This window comes from Salvelinus sp. IW2-2015, linkage group LG22 (assembly GCF_002910315.2).
Source record: "Salvelinus sp. IW2-2015 linkage group LG22, ASM291031v2, whole genome shotgun sequence".
NCBI lineage: Eukaryota > Metazoa > Chordata > Actinopteri > Salmoniformes > Salmonidae > Salvelinus > Salvelinus sp. IW2-2015.
In genome coordinates this window covers 10,504,710-10,524,891 of record NC_036862.1, presented here as the reverse complement: position 1 = coordinate 10,524,891, position 20,182 = coordinate 10,504,710, and the positions used below count along the sequence as shown (strand labels likewise).

At 44.2% G+C, this 20,182-nt stretch overlaps 1 protein-coding gene across 1 annotated transcript in view; it reads right to left on the bottom strand.

The window, feature by feature from the left end:
- The window catches only part of slc43a2b (solute carrier family 43 member 2b), a 32,451-nt gene extending 12,956 nt beyond the window's left edge, over positions 1-19,495 (bottom strand). The window contains exons 1-8 of the mRNA XM_070434023.1: positions 19,325-19,495; positions 17,114-17,330; positions 9,562-9,802; positions 9,136-9,191; positions 8,951-9,027; positions 2,543-2,635; positions 2,195-2,328; positions 1,369-1,571 (exon numbers count right to left, since the gene is read on the bottom strand). Coding sequence (XP_070290124.1) covers positions 1,369-1,571; positions 2,195-2,328; positions 2,543-2,635; positions 8,951-9,027; positions 9,136-9,191; positions 9,562-9,802; positions 17,114-17,273 — 964 coding nt within the window. The 5' untranslated portion in view covers positions 17,274-17,330; positions 19,325-19,495. The remainder of the gene's footprint in view (positions 1-1,368; positions 1,572-2,194; positions 2,329-2,542; positions 2,636-8,950; positions 9,028-9,135; positions 9,192-9,561; positions 9,803-17,113; positions 17,331-19,324) is intronic.
- Positions 19,496-20,182: the final 687 nt, after the last annotated feature.

Sequence of the window (20,182 nt, the reverse complement as noted above, 5' to 3'; positions counted from 1 at the left end):
GTTCACCCCACTTTTTTGGGGAAGGGGAAGGGAGGAAGACAGAGAGACAGAGAGACAGAGAGACAGAGAGACAGACAGACAGACAGACAGAAGAGGGGAGAAGGGGAAGAGGCCAAAACAGAGGAAAGGATGAGACTAAATCCAGTTGTATGAGAGCAAAGCCAGTTGAGCTCCTCACCTCATTAGCTTTCCTGTACACAGAGCCTCAAGCCTCATGGAACTTGTCCAGCAGGGTTACAGAACCGCAGGCATCCATCCTGTGTGTATAATGACCCCCCCAGAACCCTTACTGACTGCTACCTGCCCTCTGGCCCCTCTGGCCCGCCCCACCACCGCCACTTGAGCAGCACTTCTTGGAATGCGGTCCGAATCGATTGCACGGTCCGTTCGGTACCAAAGAGAGCCTGCAGAGAACCACAGGGGACTCCGCTGAGAGTTTGTGACCCTCAGGCCGAGCCCGAGGGAGAGAGGGGGTGCGGAGGGAGCACAGCGGAGGTGAGGAGGGGTCACGTGGCTGATTTGAGGGTGTTTTGGAGGTTTGTGGCTGATTGCAGTGTACAAATCTGGATTAAGGCAAAGTTCACAGCCAGTTGTGCATTTGCAGGATTTAATTTGGGAGAGGGAGGATGGCCTTGGTGACCTCAGAGCCAATGACAGCGCTCCCTCAGACAAGCTGGCAGCTGGGACCTAAACACTGGCTGGTGGGCGAGCCCACTCTGAAACCTCAACATTGCGCCGTTGTAGTTAGAGCCCGTATTTACAAAGAGTTATAGAGTATGGAATAGAATCCATCATAGAGGAACAGTCGACCATATTCTAGATCTAGACCTGTGTCTAGGATCAGTTTAGCCTATTATATCATAAAAAATATGATTATATGAAAAAGTGGGGCATCTGACCCAAGATCAATACAAGCTACAGGCCCAGATCTAGCATATGGTTGACTGTTTACCTCTGTTTACCCATAAAGCAGGGCTACAATGATCCATTGTATTGTTGTGTTGGATGTATTTTTCTCCTATCTAAATTCTACACCATGGCTGGAGCAGGATGTTGTGTTGGACAGTTTTTGTGGGTCTTTTAACATCAGACAGGTTTCTGGCAGACATGTCCTTTGTTGTGTCCAAATGATGTGTAACAATGAAACTGGCAAGCTGGCTTTTGGCTTCATGGAGTATGGATTTGTGGAGGTACAGAGCTTGAAACCCATGATGGCAAATCCATTTTCAGAATGAACCCCATCACACTCACAATGTGCACAGAAAATGCACAGTCATTATTTATTTTCCTACTCTCCATCTGAAAGACATCAAATGCATCATGTTCTCTGGTCTGGGATGGACAGATGTGGCCTGGCCAGACACTTACATTCCTCCTGGGACTTGCACTGGACCTCCAGGTCAACGGTGGAGAGACACAGCTTGTTGCCCTCCTGTTGGGCCAGCTCCMTGGGGTTTTGCTTCATGCTGTTCCCCACGCTGAGTCGTCTCCCCACCGTGGTCACCTGGCGGTAGAACTGCTTTCCAGTGATCTTATGGTCAAAGCCCAGCCAGCTGAACTTGATCTTCACACTGAGGGAGAGAGACAGAGAGACAGAGAGACAGAGAGACAGAGAGACAGACAGACAGACAGACAGAGAGGGAGAAGGGGAAGAGGCCAAAACAGAGGAAAGGATGAGACTAAATCCAGTTGTATGAGAGCAAAGCCAGTTGAGCTCCTCACCTCATTAGCTTTCCTGTACACAGAGCCTCAAGCCCTCACCATGCTGCAGATGAAAGTGTGCTGGGGGATGTAGTGTACTGAGCTCCAAGGAGAATGGAGACTCTATGGAAGGCCTTAATATTCCAACTCCAGCTTAAGTAGATGAACCTCAAGTCCTAGTATTATCCCCTAAACCTGTTATTGTTGGCTAATATTAGGTTAGAACTAATGCTATACTGTAACTAATAATATAAGATATCACATAATTGGTGATATAAGTAGCAAATACTAGTAATACTGAACTAACATTAGGTTACAGGAATGTCTGGCTATTTTTAGGTTACCAGGAATGAAAATATGCTGTAAAACTAATAATAACTAAGAAAGCAAACTCATTTTATGTTAAGGAGTGTGATGTTTAGGAGTGTGATGTTGAGGAGTGTGATGTTGAGGAGTGTGATGTTGAGGAGTGTGATGTTGAGGAGTGTCTTACGTGTAGTCCATATCCTCAGGTCCAGGGAAGGGCTCCAGGGGCCAGTTGAAGAAGCAGTTGATGAAGACGAGGCCAGCGCAGGCAGCCCACACCAGCAGGATGGTGATGAAGGTGGCTCCTAGGTCATAGATCACCTGACGAGAGAGGAAGCAGGGACCAACAACCACAACATTAGCCTCTGTGTCCGACCTTCACACTGCCGTGAGGGAATAGGAAAGTAGAGTCAAACAGGTAGCCCTGATAGTAGAAAGCATAGTTAGCCTTGATAGCTGACCTCCATAATGGTGTGCATGTATTATGATGTGCATGAGTGCGTAGACTAGCTAAGTAGATGTGTGTGTAAGTTACCTTGATCCCAGGGAAGGTGACAGCGGAGGATGCATACGATCCAATCATGAGAGCGATGAAGGTGGAACGAAGGTCACCAAACATATTGGGAAGCTGAGGAGAGAACACAAGAAAGAGACAAGACATAAGATTAGGCCACACTTGAATCAGACCAATGCAGTCACGTGCATAAAGACTCTTGTGTAAAAACACGTGCATAAAGACTCTTGTGTAAAAACACGTGCATAAAGACTCTTGTGTAAAAACACGTGCATAAAGACTCTTGTGTAAAAACGCATGAATAGCCATAGAGACGCTCAGTCACCGTTTTTCCAAAAATGGAAGGCATGACATCATATTAGGAAATTGTAAATATGTTTTTGGGAGGTTGTTGAGAGAGAATGAGGGATGTGGGTGGAGTCTTGGTGATGCTTTCCCCACACTATTTATGACAGAGTGAGAGAAAGTCCAGAGCAGCTTGCATATGTAGCCCTCTTCTTGAGCTTAAAGCACAGGCTGTTCCCAACTCAACTCCTAACTATAAACAACTGTCCTTGAGAGGAGAAGGAGGGAGAGAGGGGGAGGGGAGCAAAGGAAGGAGGGAAGGAGGTAGAGGGAGAGAGAGTAAGAAAAATAAAATTTTAAATAACAACATATCTCCACTGTGTGTGCACTTGAATCTCCCATGACAGAGTCGGGGAAGGGAAAGGGAGGGAGAACAAAAACACCACTGATAGAAACACCAGCACAACAACTCCTGAACAGAGCTGTTTCATGGCATATTTGTTGAACTGGGTTATAGTTCAACAGTTCTCCAAGAACTCCCCCGAAACAAATCTCTCCATCCGTCCATCCACCCTCACCACAGGTTCCCTGCTTGTCCGAGCCATGGAGGAAATCTCTCACCTCGTGCCGTGGCCTCCCCAGACGGCATTACCCTTGACCACTAATTTGAACAAAGGTTAACGGCAGAATCAAAACGGCCCACATGACAGCTACACTAACAATCACATTCCAGTACTCCTGGAGAAGTGAAATGAGCTGGGACCATCTCTATTATGACACTTCCAGTAGGAGTGAGTAAAGCTCTACTGCAACTCAGCACTGGTGCCTCGTTGTCAGGACAAGAAGAGGTGTGTGTTCATGTGTGTGTGTGTGTGTGTGTGTGTGTTTTGTTTCACTATCCTTGTGGGGACCAGAAGTGGGGACATTTCTCCAGTCCCCACAAGGAAGAAGGGTATTTTAGGCTTATGTGTTAGGGTTACAATTAGGGTTAGGGGTTTGGGGTTAAGGTTAGGTTAAGAGGTTAGGGAAAATAGGATTTTGAATGGGAATCAATTGTTTGGTCTACACAAGGTTAGTAAAACAAACATGTATGTGTGTGTGTGTGTGTGTGTGTGTGTGTGTGTGTGTGTCAGGCTGGCAGATAGAAGAGAGAAACACTGGTCTTATGCAAGGCTACCTCTCCACCATCACTCCTAGCACTCTACCAACCTCCCACTTAGCACAGCTTCAATCAGCAGTGTTGGCTGTGGCATTGCCCTGGAATAAACTCATATGGAATATGCTGAATAATGTGCTTGAGCATCATCAGGGATGTGATTTCCATTGCTCTGCTCTCCTCAGTTCCCCTATCTGTCACCACCAGACCGTCAGTGTGTCATCAGATTATCACATGACTTTCAATGACCTCACTGAGTCAGTGACAGACAGACAGACAGACAGACAGACAGACAGACAGACAGACACAGAGCCAGCCCAAAACAGTTACTAACCTATGTCCCAGTCACCCTTTGTCTGTCTGTTCTGCTAATATTTTTGTGTACCAGGTTTGGATGTATTGGAACGAGTTCACCTGCCTTTGATCAAATTAAGGACATGCGGGGGAAAGGGGAAAATAATGAATTGTCAACAGAAGGTAGAGCCTAAAACATCAACAGCATCTGAAGGTCCAAACCAGCTCCCAGCTTAAATGCTGCAATTACTGTAGGTGCCTCATTAGTTTTAGTGGTCTGAAGTCAGTTTGACTTAGAGTTACTGTGGTGGTTCCCAAAACAAACCACCACGGGCAAGTTTCTCATTCACGTGCAGAAATCAAACCACATAATTATGTTGTTTAACTATGACATAATAAGAAGGATATCCAACTGTCAATGTAATGAAGGAGGTAGATTTACAGCTTGTGAGAACAGGCAAGTTCAGGTTGGGAAACAGGATCTGTGTCACTTAGTTAAAAAGTCCAGGGGCGCTACATTGTAGAACATTCAGATATAAATACTTTCTAGGATGTAGAATAAGGAAATCACATCAGCACTAATAATGACATCTCTCTCTGCAACGTTGAACAATGTTTGCCTACTGACCCTGACCCTGATAGCAATGCAGCCATGAGTTTCCTAATCTACCTGGCCACAGTACCAGTGCTCCAATTTCGGGAACACTTCCTGAATTCTACTCCATCAGGCATGACTAAATACAGTGTTCAGAGGCAGAAACGACAACCCAGGGCTGGTTAATGATTGACCAACTCTTTTCGCTCTAGGCCAATCTCAGTTAACCGCAGACATTACCTGTTCCTGTTTCATGAGTACTGTCTCTGGTTGCATCCCAAATGGTACCTTGTTCCCTACATAGTGTACTACTTTTGACCAAGTCCCTATGGACCCTGGTCAAAAGTAGTGCACAGTATAGGGAATGGGGTGCCATTTGGGGCACAGACCCATCGCTGTTAGCTATGCTAGAGCCAGGAGGAAAAGGCAGGGTCAATACAAATGGTGGACTGTCTGCATTCACCTACCAATCTCTATTTGGCTCCATTTTGGGATCTGAACAGTCATGGAGATAAAAGTCTGTTGGTAGAGTGTTGGACTATGAACAGTGTCTAACTCTATAGGATGTACTGGAAGCTAAACAAGGTTGCTCTGTAATTCCATTCCTTTACTTTTAGATGTGTGTATTGTTGTCAATTGTTAGATATTTCTGCACTGTTGGAGCTAGGAACACAAGCATTTCGCTACACCCGCAATAACATCTGCTAAACATGTGTATGTGACCAATAACATTTGATTTGTTGTGGGGGATCAACAACATGATGGCCAATCCAGTAGTCTTTAACCGATACAGGCTGATAACTGTGGCTCTATACACTGCGGTCAGTGCCGTGTTTGTGCCCTGAGCAGATAACAAAATGTCTGCAAAGTGATGAAACTCGGCTACGTGCTAGTAGATATCACTTGAGAAAATTGAGAAAATCCCTATCTGAAATGCTGAGGGACGTTTGCAGACAGTAAAGAATGCCTGTGGTAAGCAGTTTTCTAAAGCCATTTAAGGACGCAGTCCTATCCTAATCTAAGTAAATACTACACATTCTACACTTTGCATATCAAAATGTTGCTTACAAGGAGAGGTGCATGCGTGTCTCAAATATGTGCACTGCAGTTCTACTTGGAAAACAAACCCTAGCCAGAAAACAACCCATTGCGTCTGGGTTCATCTGATTATTTTGTGTGACGGCAGCAATGATTGTTATCTTTAGTGCAGCAGGCGGAGAAAAAAGTGGGAGAGAAAAGAGGAGAGTGGAAGAGTGGAATAACTAAAAGCCTTTGAGGCACAAAGGCCAGAGAGAACAGACAAGGAGGAAATGGACGGAAGGAGGGAAACAGAGAAGTGAAAGAGAGAAGAGGGACTGCTGTTGCGTAAAAGCTGTAGTGCTTACTGGGCTGGTTCTCAGCAGCCAAAGGGAACCAGTACAAACCGGTCCAATCCTGACAGGACAGAACTCCATCATAAAATGAGTCAACATGCTGTGTCCCTGACGACCACACGCAGGCAACACCGGCCTGAATATCTCCATCTCTGTGCCATCACTCTACCACTCTCTCTCGCCCTCTTTCTCTCTTTCGTCAACACTTTGTTTTGCAGTACTGGCCTTGTGAATCCCTATCCACTCCTACAGGACATTAAACCTACAGCTGAGTGTACAGTGAAAGCAAAAACAACAGCATGTGCAGCAGTTGACTGCCTCTACGACCCATCCATGTCCTTTAATAAGGAAATCAACATGACCCTGCGATCAGTCCTCCACAGTCGAATAGTGTCATCAAGCACCAGTTAGCAAGTCAACATCTGATGCTAGGACATTTTACAGGCAGGGGGGTGTCGGTGTTCGTGGTGGCGACCCTGTCTGAGTAGAGAAGAGCTATTGTTAGTCTAGCATGGTCCAAGATCTGTTTGTGCTTTCCTGGCAAGAGAACGACATATGCAAATGTGGAACTAGCACAAACAGATCTGGGCCCGGGCTATCATTAGTCCACCTCAGCATTCATCTCTCTACCCCTTCCATCGTTCTCTTTCCAAGTGCCAGGAAGCAGTAAATAAACATCTAGGTTTATCGAGCCAGACTGAAACTTAATTCCCCCCAAGGACCTAATGACACAAATCCCGGAGAGGGATTGGGCCCAATGAAGAAGTCCTAAAATAGAAAGGATTAGTGTTTCATGCAAAACATGACTCAGAGATAATAGAATCATCTTAACACGTGCCGCAATGTACAAGAGGAGGAGCGCTGTGTGTGTATGCATGTGCGTGTGTATGCATGTGCGTGTGTGCGTGGGAAGAGTGCAGAGAGAGGGGAAGGTCTGGTTGAGAGAGAGAGATGGATTGAGGAAGGTTAGGAGAGATATCTGCAGTGGTGATTACTAATACTATGGCTGACTGAGGGAGAGACTGAGTTCAAAGCTATTAAAGAGAAGAGGGAGGGAGGGAAGGAGAAGAGAGAGGGAGAGACAGACAGCCTGCTGCTGGTAACCGGAGAAGGGGGCAGACAGAGATAGGCTAGGCAGTTTACTGATAGAAAACAGAGGTGTGTAAAGGAGAGCCCTCTTCTACCGCCTTGGGTTCTCCTCCACTTGTTTTTCTGCAGCTGTACCGCCTCGGACACAGAGTGCTGAGTGTGCAATCATAGGAAGAGAGAGTGAGGGAGGGAGGGAGGGGGTAAGCTGCTAAACAACCCCCTTCAGCAAATTAGAAGAACCAGGAAGAAGAGAACACATTGAAACAAAGAAAAAAGGTGATGGAGTAGAGGTATCGCGGCGCATAGCTTTCCTTTCGTGTAAACCTACAATCCAGATGACTTTGAAACACAGAATAAACCTAAACATAATCATAGCAACTGTCTGTGGGGGACAAACTCAATGACTTCAGACTGATTGAATGAGATACAATGTATCCATTTCGTCTTTTGTGGGGAAAAAAGGGTATATTTGAATTAAAAAAAGTTTACAAAATCTTCTGTGAAAACCTTTGACCCCCATACCCGGGAGGAGAAGAAGAACGTTCAGAAGAAAAAAGGTCCCGCTGTACAAGAACAACATGAACCCAGACCAGCAGTGTAAAACACACTGTTAGTCAGAGCAAGGAATTACCGCAGTGAGGTTACTGCAACAGAACAGCTGAAACAACGCCAGAGGCCAGTTCTTTGGCACTCACACAAGCACAAACACACACACACACATGTGAGGGAACTAAACAGCCATAGCAGGACAGGCTGAGACATGCTGGCGTGGGGAATGAATGAAACCAGAGAAAATTAATACAACACCTACAGTATGGGAGTGGGAGTGGGGGGGCAGAAGAAATCGGCTGGGCAGCTTCTGGGTGTAGTGGTAGTGTGTGAGTGTGCCAGCCAGACAGACAAACAGACCCCTGCAGTGGGGGGTGGTGGGGAGGCCAGGGGCAGGAAACTGCCAGGGAGGGGTTGAACGAACCCCAGCAGCGCTAAGTGTGACTGCCTTCCTACTTCCTGTTTGTCAGCTCAGCATACCGTGTCTCTTTTCTCTCAAAATTATTGTGCGTGTGTCATTGTCTGTGTTTTATCTACGCAGATAAACAATGAAACAAGGAAATCACGTTATCTGTAAACACCATTGTGTCAGTGAAAACCCGGCCGGTCCTAAGGCAAGATCAATCAGAACATTTAGTCTAGCTGCCTGTGAACCCTGGCGGTCTGGGCCGCCCAATCAAAGGGCTGCGTCCCTGTCAGGATCATGAATAAGTAATGAGGAGGTGTCTTTTTTAGGCTCTCAGCTGGACCAGAGCACAGTTGAATAATTGATTTCTAAGGCAGGGTCTGTCTCTCTCCTTTTCCTTCTGCACGTGGCCTCCCTGTGATGCAGCACTTTCTCCATGCTGATGACACCCCCATGGGAGGGTTTACGACATGTCCCGCCCGCCCACCCCTCTTTCTTCGCTCCCCTCTCCACGTCTCTCTCCTCACTCCTCTCTCTGCTCCCCTGTCTCCCTACTCCACCCTGCACCCTAGCACTCTCCCCTCTCCCCTCCGCCACTGTCCCCATCCCCACCTCTCTCTGCTCACTCCCCTCTCTCCCCTCCCCAGCCTCTCCCTGCAGTACAGGTGAAGACACCACTTACCGTGAGGGAAGTAAAGGTCATGCACATTCCTCCGAACCCGTTCAGTGCCAGAGCAAAGAATATGAGGATGGACAGATCTGTACAGGGAAAACACATGTGTTAAGGAGACGGGGTGGAACAGACATACATACTGTACTAGAATAGAACGTTGAGTAAATAAAGAAAGAATTAAGAAATATACATACTCTTGGGGTCGCTCGATCCATAAGCGATCAGGACACATGAGAAGGCAAAGCAGGTACTGAAATAACAGAACAGGTTGAATATGAGGAAGGCTTTTCATACAAAGACAGACCCAAGTCAGAAATAGAACATAAAAACATATGCAGCAGGAAGTTGCGGGCACTAAAAGTATTAAACCCTGTACCGAGGTTTTTGTGACAATCTCAATAAAACTTTAGAGTGCCGTGTTTGCATGTGCATTGCGGCAATTATTCTGCCAATACCGCCACCCCACTTCTGACACCAATATAGCGAATTTGTGGTCCAGCCCCTGCCGGGACTCAAACCTGGGTACAGAGACTGTCACCCCAACACCTTAGCTTAAATTATAGTGGCCGCAACTGTACCTACCACCAACTGTACATACCACCTTGTCTCTGTTCTCTTACCTGCCGAGCAGCCGGAGCTTGCGGGGGCCATACTTGTCCATGACAATGCCCAGGGGCAGGGTGATGGCACTGAGGAGGAAGGAGCCCACAGTGAAGGCCAAGTTCAGCATCTCATCCTGGTCCTTACAGATGGGCCAGCCGTTCATCTGGAGGTACTCCTCCTCCACCACGGGGCTCTGGGTGATCCCCTCTTCATCCCCAACCAGGACTGGCTCAGACTGGTTTTGACTCGTGCTGTTACCTGGAGGCACAAGATAACTTTATGGAACCTTCAACTTCATGATCCCAGAGGGAAAAAAAGATTTAGCATCATACATAGACGTTATCAAAACATACATTAAAAAGAGATTCCTGGTGTTTTGGTAGAGAAATGAATCATGATCAGACTATCAACACGGGATTGGAAAAGACAGTCGTGCTAATTTGATCAGAAGACCCACAGACGAAACAATCACTCTAAAGTTCCTTCCAAAACTTCACATTCTAGCTTGATTAGATAGAATGTGCCTATTGGGAGAATGTTATGGACCATCTGAATGATGAAAACATTCTGAGAGTGCAGATTGAATATACGTTTGTTTGGGGTTGGATTTCAACATTTCTTGCGTAAGTGTTCTAAGAAACGTCCTCCCTCACTTGAGGCCATTGATTTCAGAGGAAACATCTTGAAAAGTCATCCATCCACCTCAAAGGCACGCCTATATTTGTGTTTCATTTGTGTCTCGTGTGTCTCTTCCTGAGACAGTGAGAGCCATGGACAGGCCAGGAAGACAGAAAAAGCTCAGTGAAAGATACTGTAAGAAACTGCTGGGATCAACAAGCTGCAAAAAATAGCTGGAAGACACTGGGTCTACTCTGAACCCCCATGCAAGGCAGCTCCATGGCAACCCAACCACCTTAGCACCCCCAAACGTTCCCAAAGTGAATCCCCAAGAGGATAGAGACAGAGTGCTCCAATCATCAGTCATTTATGTCCATCTTTCATACTTCATAGCACTGTTTGTTAAAAAGGACTGGAGACCAGTGACTTGGTTATGAGGCTTGTTACTGTTGTTGAGGAGAGAGAGAGAACTGTAGACAATACCCTAGTCTCCATGAGTTTAACTCAGACAAAACAGATAAAACTAAAGACTATGATGACAGCCTTGACAGTGACAAGTCTCGTAAAAAAATATGTTTAGTGGCCTCGGGGAGCTAGTAAGGCATTGAGTAAGGGCCTGGGGGAGGATAGGATGCAAGACAAACTGTTATTTTTTCAGTGTTTTTTTCAGGTGATGTGACTTCGGACAACCTCTCCAAAAACCTTTGGTAACAAGATGTTTTTCATGCAGTCTTGAAAAGCAGGTTGTTGTTTTCTTGAGGGTGAGGCTGTGAGTAGACATGGCTGTATTATATAATATGTAGGTTAAAGGTCATGGTAGATGGTAGTTAACACATAGGTTAGCAGAAGGCCAACGGCAGCTGGGCCTGCCTGGCTGGGGGGGGGCTCTTACTGCTGAATAATCCAGACAATGTGAGCCTGTGCTGCTGCTGAGTCAATAAGGGAAGCACCCTGAGCGATGCAGAGCACAAACACTATGTTAGCGCAACAAAGACCTCATAACACCTTCAAACAAAACACTGTTCCCTTCTCTGTTCTGAGGGTTTACATCGTGATTCTAATGACTCGCAAAACATCCAGTTTCATTGAAATCACATGCCACAAAAACGATTGTGACGTTATTGCTCTGATACTACAGTTCACCTAGCCTAAAATATTTGAATAAAACTTTTTCCGCATTTACCTAGCTAGGGCCTGCAGCTATCTTCCTTGTAATTTAGTCTAAATTAGAACATTCAGACTCTAAGGCCATTCTCTAACAAGATTATTACATCGCCAACATAATAAGAACATAATGTGATTTGTCATCTTTAACCTGATCATCCATCAGGGGGAAATGGTTGTGTTTCTTACTCATGTCAAAAAACAAACATTGCTTTGTGTAATAATCAACTAATCAATCTTCAACGAATCTATCATTCGATCTGCCCATGCTGTGTCAATCTCAATGCGTCTGACCCGATCACTTATCAGTGATACATGTAAATGACTGACAGAATCAAGCGGAAAGATGAATGTCTGCATTTCCTCACATTGACTCATCGGAGGAAGCCAGAGATAACCGACTGACAGTATTTTCCATCATCATCGTCGGCATTTAAAGCTCTATCTATTTCAAAGCAGTGAGCAGACAGAAGATTCATCAACTCCAGATAATGTCCTCTCTGTCCTCCCTAACACCGCAAACATCCCACTGTTACTGAGCGCTAATAACACTGAGACAACACTGATTCAAATAGTTGGCTAATAAGAGCTGGAAGGAAGCTAGCCTGGTGCCAGATTTTAAAAAGGAAACAAATATGTTTTAATGTCACATACACCGGATAGGTGCAGTGAAATGTGTTGTTTTACAGGGTCAGCCATAGTAGCACGGCACCCCTAGAGCAAATTAGGGTTAAGTACCTTGTTCAAGGTCTGTTTTTTCTGTCTTGGCAACTCCTATGGTCAAGCCCAAACAAAAGTTGTCAAGACAGCACAAACAGATCTGTGACCATGCTAGTTTAAGGAAGCCGGTAAGGCTGAGTTCTGTCAGGTAAGTGCTTTGGGTCAGAAGGTGGGTGAGGTGAGGGGTAAGCGGGGAGTCCTCTCTACTCTCTCGAGTCTGCTGAAATAACTCTCATTCCACACTTCCACTCATTCCACACTGGCCCTGACACAGACACTCCAGCTATGTGCCCCTGCCATAGACTTGACCTTAAAGCAGAGGAGGAGGGGGGGGGGGGGGGGGAAAGACAGGGACACCATTTTCTAAATATTTTTTTTATTTCACCTGTATTTAACCAGGTAGGCTAGTTGAGAACAAGTTCTCATTTACAACTGCGACCTGGCCTAGATAAAGCAGAGCAGTGCGACACAAACAACAACAGTTACACATACAATAAACAAACATACAGTCAATAACACAATAGAAAAAAAGTCTATATATAGTGTGTGCAAATGAGGTAAGATAAGTGAGGTAAGGAAATAAATAGGCTATAGTGGTGAAATAATTACAATTTAGCAATTAAACACTGGAGTGATAGATGTGCAGAAGATGAATGTGCAAGTAGAGATACTGGGTGCAAAGGAGCAAAAAAATAAATAATAACAGTATGGGGATGAGGTAGTTGGATGGGCTATTTACAGATGGGCTATGTACAGGTGCAGTGATCTGTGAGCTGCTCTGACAGCTGGTGCATAAAGTTAGTGAGTGAGATATGAGTCTCCAGCTTCAGTAATTTTTGCAATTCGTTCCAGTCATTGGCAGCAGAGAACTGGAAGAAAAGGCGGCCAAAGGAAGAATTGGCTTTGGGGGTGACCAGTGAAATATACCTGCTGGAGCGCGTGCTACGGGTGGGTGCTGCTATGGTGACCAGTGAGCTGAAATAAAGCGGGGCTTTACCTAGCAAAGACTTATAGATGACCTGGAGCCAGTGGGTTTGGCGACGAATATGAAGCGAGGGCCAGCCAACGAGAGCATACAGGTCGCAGTAGTGGGTAGTACATGGGGCTTTGGTGACAAAACAGATGGCACTGTGATAGACTGCATCTAATTTGCTGAGTATAGTGTTGGAGGCTATTTTGTAAATGACATCGCCGAAGTCAAGGATCGGTAGGATAGTCAGTTTTACGAGGGTATGTTTGGCAGCATGAGTGAAGGATGCTTTGTTGCGAAATAGGAAGCCGATTCTAGATTTAATTTTGGATTGGAGATGCTTAATGTGAGTCTGGAAGGAGAGTTTACAGTCTAACCAGACACCTAGGTATTTGTAGATGTCCACATATTCTAAGTCAGAACCGTCCAGAGTAGTGATGCTGGACGGGCAGGCAGGTGCTGGTAGCAATCGGTTGAAGAGCATGCTTTTAGTTTTACTTACATTTAAGAGAAGTTGGAGGCCACGGAAGGAGAGTTGCATGGCATTGAAGCTCATCTGGAGGTTAGTTAACACAGTGTCCAAAGAAGGGCCAAAAGTATACAGAATGGTGTCGTATGCGTAGAGGTGGATCAGAGAATCACCAGCAGCAAGAGTGACATCATTGATGTATACAGAGAAAAGAGTTGACCCGAGAATTGAACCCTGTGGCACCCCCATAGAGACCGCCAGAGGTCTGGACAACAGGCTCTCCGATTTGACACACTGAACTCTATCTGAGAAGTAGTTGATGAACCAGGCGAGGCAGTCATTTGAGAAACCAAGGCTGTTGAGTCTGCCGATAAAAATGTGGTGATTGACAGAGTCGAAAGCCTTGGCCAGGTCTATGAATACAGCTGCACAGTATTCTCTCTTATCGATGGAGGTTATGATATCGTTTAGGACCTTGACCATACATGACGAGGAAAGAGTTATGAAAAATGTGCTTTTCCAGGTTCCATTACAGAAAAATAAAGTTGTTCTATTCTATTGTATTGACTGGTATGCTTATTGGTACACTTAAAACCTAATGGGGTATTTGGTGGTAGTTGTATTATTACTGACACTAGATGCTTCATACTAAGAATAAAAACAAGAGGCTTGATATTTCCTGTGCAATATGTTCTGTCCACGTTGTCAGTGAACCATTCCTTAGCTAAACTGAGTGTAAACCGAACTAAGTTAACAGTACACACCTTACAGTGTTAAACTAACAGACTCTACCAAGATAAATGCAGAGGGGGCATGGTGACAGGCTAGTTTATGTGACAAAACACAAGAGCTGCCGGAGAGAGAGAGGTGAAGGGACTGAGAGTCAACAGTGTTGCATGTAGGAGGAATGCGAGCCTCACACTTCAGTGTCGGGCCTAACCACACACTTTTCCGTTAGCAGACCAAAACAGAAGCAGCCCATTGTCCAATCTCAGATCCTTTAAATGGAACCAACGATATGGGGACTAAGGTCACCATGACACCAAACACATAAAGGACTCTCAACAATCTGTTTAACAGATGCCCTTTGAACGCATTCATATTTTAAAACATACGAGAAGAAAAGGATGAAAGAGTGTCGAGACTGACCTGATTTGCATAAATGAAAGGGCCTATTCACATGTTAAATGCTGCCTGGCAAATAGAAAGCACTGTGGCAGATGATCAGAGGACTCTTGAGTCGATCACAGGCCATGATCTGTCAATATTATCATGTCATCTAGTCCATCACAGGCCATGTTTTAATGACATTAGGTTACGACCTACCTAATGATGATGTGCTTTATTTGTCCTGTCATCTCAAGGTCTCAGTGATGACACATATTTCTCTCCCTCCCTCTCCCTCATGCCCACTGCCTCCCTAAGTGTCTGTGTGTTTGAAAGATGAAAGGAGGACAGATGAGTCATAGACTATGAGAACAGAGCGAGAGAGAGACAAAAAGAGAGAGAGAGACAAAGAGAGAGAGAGAGAGAGAGAGAGAAAGAGAGAGAGAGAGAGAGAGAGAGAGGAGAAAGATCCAAGTCACCGGTTCGCTGTAGCATTTGGATGCAAATAAACCAACAAAAATAGGATACCCTTATAAGCACACAGAAATGTACCTGGTACTTTCACCCCAGATCCCGCGCCCACCACCCCCTGGTTTCATCCATCAGGCTTGTTAAAGAGGCGGACTATTGACGTGTTCTTTTTTCTCAAAGCTCAACTTTGGCGGGGATGAAAACAACGCAATAGTCTTGGCCAATGATCTAGTAAAACCCCCTCACACACTTTCAACACTAGCCAGGCTGTATAGGTGCGTTTTTTTTTAAAGGCCATTCACTCTCCTTTATGGCAACATCATCAAGAAAACTGTACAACAACCCCAATTCAGGTAATCATCTGCAGAAGTTGTTCTGGGCCTGTACTCATAAAGCATTTCAGAGTAGAAGTGCTGATCTAGGATCAGCCCCCCCCCCCTGTCTATGTAAACTTATTAACGATCTAAAAAGAGAAACTGATCCTATATGAAATCCAACTATATTTGTCACATGCGCCGAATACAACAAGTGTAGACTTTACTGTGAAATGCTTACTTACAAGCCCTTAACCAACAGTGCAGTTCAAGAAGAAGAAAATATTTACCAAGTAGACTAAAATAAAAAGTAATAATAAAAGTAACAAAATAACAATAACAATAACGAGGCTATATACAGGGGGCACCGTTACCGAGTCAGTGTGCGGGGGTGCAGGCTAGTTGAGGTAATCTGTACATGTAGGTGGGGGCGAAGTGACTATGCATAGGTAACAAACAAACAGCGAGTGTACAAAAGGGGAGGGTCAATGTAAATTGTCCGGTGGCGATTTTATGAATTGTTCAGCAGTCTTATGGCTTGGGGGTAGAAGATGTGAGGAGCCTAGACTTGGCGCTCCGGTACCGCTTGCTGTGCGGTAGCAGAGAAAACAGTCTATAACTTGGGTGACTGGAGTCTCTGAATTTTATGGGCTTTCCTCTGACATAGCCTATTATATAGGTCCTGGGTGGCAGGAAGCTTGGCCCCAGTGATGTACTGGGCCGTTCGCACTACCTTCTGTAGCGCCTTACGGTCAGATGCCGAGCAGTCACCATATCAGGCGGTGATGCAACCAGTCAGGATACTCTCGATGGTTTAGCTGTAGAACCTTTTGTGGATCTGGGGACCCATGCCAAATCTTTTCAGTCTCCTGAGGGGGAAAAGGTTTTGTCGTGCCCTCTTCACGAATGTCTTGGTATGTTTGGACCATGATAGTTCGTTGGTGATGTGGACACCAAGAAACTCTCGACCTGCTCCACTACAGCCCCGTCGATGTTAATGGGTTAATGGGCCCGCCTTTTCTTTTCAGCACTCCTACTCTGTGACTCTTTGTGAATGTGGCCTTGATTTCGTTTGCATTGACCCTCGTGGGGGAACTGATCGTGTCAAATGTAAGTGGAAACTCGTACAATTCGTCTGCTCAATGTGATTGGATTAGAAACCCCCATCACTTCATCCCACCCTCGCCCACAGAATATCCATTTGCTCTGACCATTCTATTGTAACCCCCAATGAAATAACTTATGGTATTGTTCTAAAGAGCACTATTGAAGTGTTGGACCGGTCCAAACAACGTGATTGAATTAAAACCACACAGACACATAAAGTCATCTTTGTCTCGCAGTAGTGAAATAGAAACACCTTTTGTTGCCGAATTAAATAAGTATAATAAGTAGGATTGCTTAAAACACACTTAATATTTGTCAGACCTTCCAAGCCCAAGTGATATCCATTCACGTGTCTCACTTGCTGAGTGAGACAGCAATAGTTGATATAGAAAAAATATGTCAGAAAAACAAATGTTGCTAAATGTCACAATGAAACAAGCATTTAAAGCAACATAAACCAAGCATTCACTGAAGAAGAAAAAAAACTACCATAATTTTCATATGTACAATACTTGTGTAATAACACATATAATAATGGTATCCCTTTTTGGGGTTTCTTATTCATTGTAATAAAAACAGTCCACAACATACATTTTTTGTTTATAGTGCATCATGCTACACAGCCTTACCAGGTTCTCTGCAGAGGTAGGAGTAGAAGCCTTCAGATTTGAGCATGATGAGCAGGGAGCCCCAGCCCAGCAGCACAGCAGAAAACAGCAGGTTCTCTATGACCGCAGTCACAGCCATCCACCAGCGCCTGGAGAAGGCTGTGGCCAGGGAGGGTGCCATCTTCACGGGTAGAAGAGGGGTACAACGAGGCTCGTAGAACAAAGGAGGGCTGGTGGCCTGGAAGATAAGGTTGATACATGGTAAGGGCCAGGCTTAAGAGTGTGAAGAGACACATTTGGTAGTTGTTTGACATCCGTACAATACTAAACTGTGTATGAGTTGTTGAGGGATACTTCAGAGATAGCCTATACATAAGGGGATATACCTACACAAGGATGCAAAACATGAATTTCCATTGCAAATAACAGTACATTATGCTAATTATGGCATGTGTACAGTAGAAGACGAAGCTATCCGTCTTTAAGTCACTGGGCATCCCTTGTCTTTGTCCTCATAGGATAATCATTTTTCACTATTACAAAACAGCTGAGCTCTTACAGGAGCGTGACTGGACCACAAAACCCCTCCTACTAATGTGCCAAAACCCCGCCATAGCTCCCTCTGATTGGCAGATAGTTTTCTGGACCTCTACCATTGGCTGCATATTAACAACGCTACCAAGAATGACTCCACGTGAGGGCAAGTTCCAGCCGGTTCGAACCAGTGCGGCGCGAGATTCTCAGCAACGACATCTCCTTTTTGTTCCCATCGCCATCTTCACCCGACGTAAATACATAGAAATGGGCTAATAATGTAACGTTATATATAATGAGGATAATTTGCCTCTACTATGCCTATGTATCACGAAATGTAGCCTAAAAAGTGTTTCTATTTTTTCAAATTCATTCACAAATAATTGTATGACCAGCGATGAACAACAAACCTTTTATTAAATAACACAAACCCACGCTGGCCAATTAACTATTAGACATGCATGGTATTTTATATTCGTCTATGAGGTATTATTTTCTCCTGATTTCACTGTAATTTTATTTTCACTACATATTTGCTAATATATATGTTAGTTATTTTATCGATATGTGTGAAGGTCAGGTCCTCAGTACTATGGACAAAGTGTATTAAGCCTATATTTTCATTAGCCTTGTCCTTATGAGATTCTTAAACAATAACAGTATGGTGCGGGAAATGAGCAGCTCTGTAAACTGGTCTGAACTGGACTGAAATCATCAGCCGTCTCAATGCGCCTCAGCCTCCTCCTGCACCACCACCCAATCTCGTTCGCATGAAGCTCAGCTGTTCGGTATCGTAAACACAGCACGCCGCGCATAGGAATAGTCTCACCATACGCACCAAAGCTGCAATTAGCCTACAGCTTCCATGCAGTTCCAAAAAATCTCAATGTCCTTTATTGGTGCTGTTTTGGTAGCAACGACATTTAATGGTTTCACTATTAACATGCAGAACAAGTCCACGCAATGTTAATGTTATTACTAAAAAGAGGAATACATGGACGCACAAGAAAGACAGTATTACCTAATATGGCTGTACTTCGTTGCAAAGCGCACATTTCTCTATGGAAATATATATGTTTTACTATTATATTATTCCATTCTAAACTCTTAAACTCAATCTGCAGAGAAGCAAATAAAATGATAACGTGACACTGTGAAAAAGTCGACATTTAAAATACATTTTATAAGTCAACTGCATGCTGTTATTTCCCTATAATAATTGTAACATTTCGAGACGGTATATAGTCTACTCAAGCAAAACACCATAAACAAAAACATAATTGGGATGATCACCCCCTCTAAAATCATGTTGACTACACATCATGTAACAGTAAAGTTGCTATAGGGAAAACTAACACCACTACAATCAACAATAAACACATCATGCGACAACATCAAATTAATTGTGTAATTGACTCATACTTTCCTTGATAGCCTATACACACACTGTCATCTTAAGATAAGTTTCCATTGAAACATTGTTGCATGTTTTGTCTAGGATAATCAATCTACATAATTTCAGAGTCGGCTACGAAGATATGACAGAATAAAAACAATGTTGCTTTTCTACACACTCAGTGTAACATAGCTTATATATTTTTTTTCCCGTGATCAATTTTCAATAAAATCAAAGTAGAGAGTTTACAGATTCCTCCCCGTAGAATAACAGTAGCGCATCCCTAAAGTGCAGTACCATACCTGAGTGTCTGGAACCACGAACAAAGTCGCCTGCCTCTCCACTGACTGAACTGTCTTCAAATCTGTAGTTGTTATTCTCAAAAAACAAATAACAGCTATATACTGTAGACGTTAGACTATACTCAATCTTTTGTTTCTTTGCATCAACATCTCTCTTCAACGCAGATTCCTGCTTTTATTTTCGCACCGAAAGCTGCACAAACAAGCCCGGGTCTCCATTGGCCAGGTCCTGAGCTAGAGACGAGCGCAAACCAATCAGAGAGCGCTTAAATGATTAAATTAAATAATTAATTGGTGACAACAGCCAGCGACTGTTTTGACACAAAAGACAGGGTGGGGTGGGGTGGGGTGGGGTCTATTAATTTAAATAGGGGGGGTTATGACAAATACGATTAACTTAAATAAGGACCGGTGCACTCATTGTTTTATTTTCAATCACATGTTGAGGTTTGTACATTGCCTAGTCTATTTATAGATCAAACAAAAACAGTAGACTTGATTAATGGTTTCGTTTTTTTTTTTTCAAACTTTTTCCAAAGTGCATAACAATGGTAATATGAGTTTCTAACTTCACAGGTGAGAAAATCTAGAAAATTAGATGTGTAGTAATAGTAGCATTGTCCCTCATGAAATAAAATCAAAGAGTGGGCATCAGAAAAACCTTATTGACGTTATTAGTCAGGTAACGTGACATATTGGGAAACAAAGGATAATGCCATGTCCCCATGGACCAGACTAGGAAGGATGCAAACAAAAACATTGCAGAAAAGTGTATATTGAGGGGGACATCTTGTGGTAGAATAAAGAAATACTCTCAACTTCGTTTTTTCACCCTCAACTTCATACATTTCAACATTC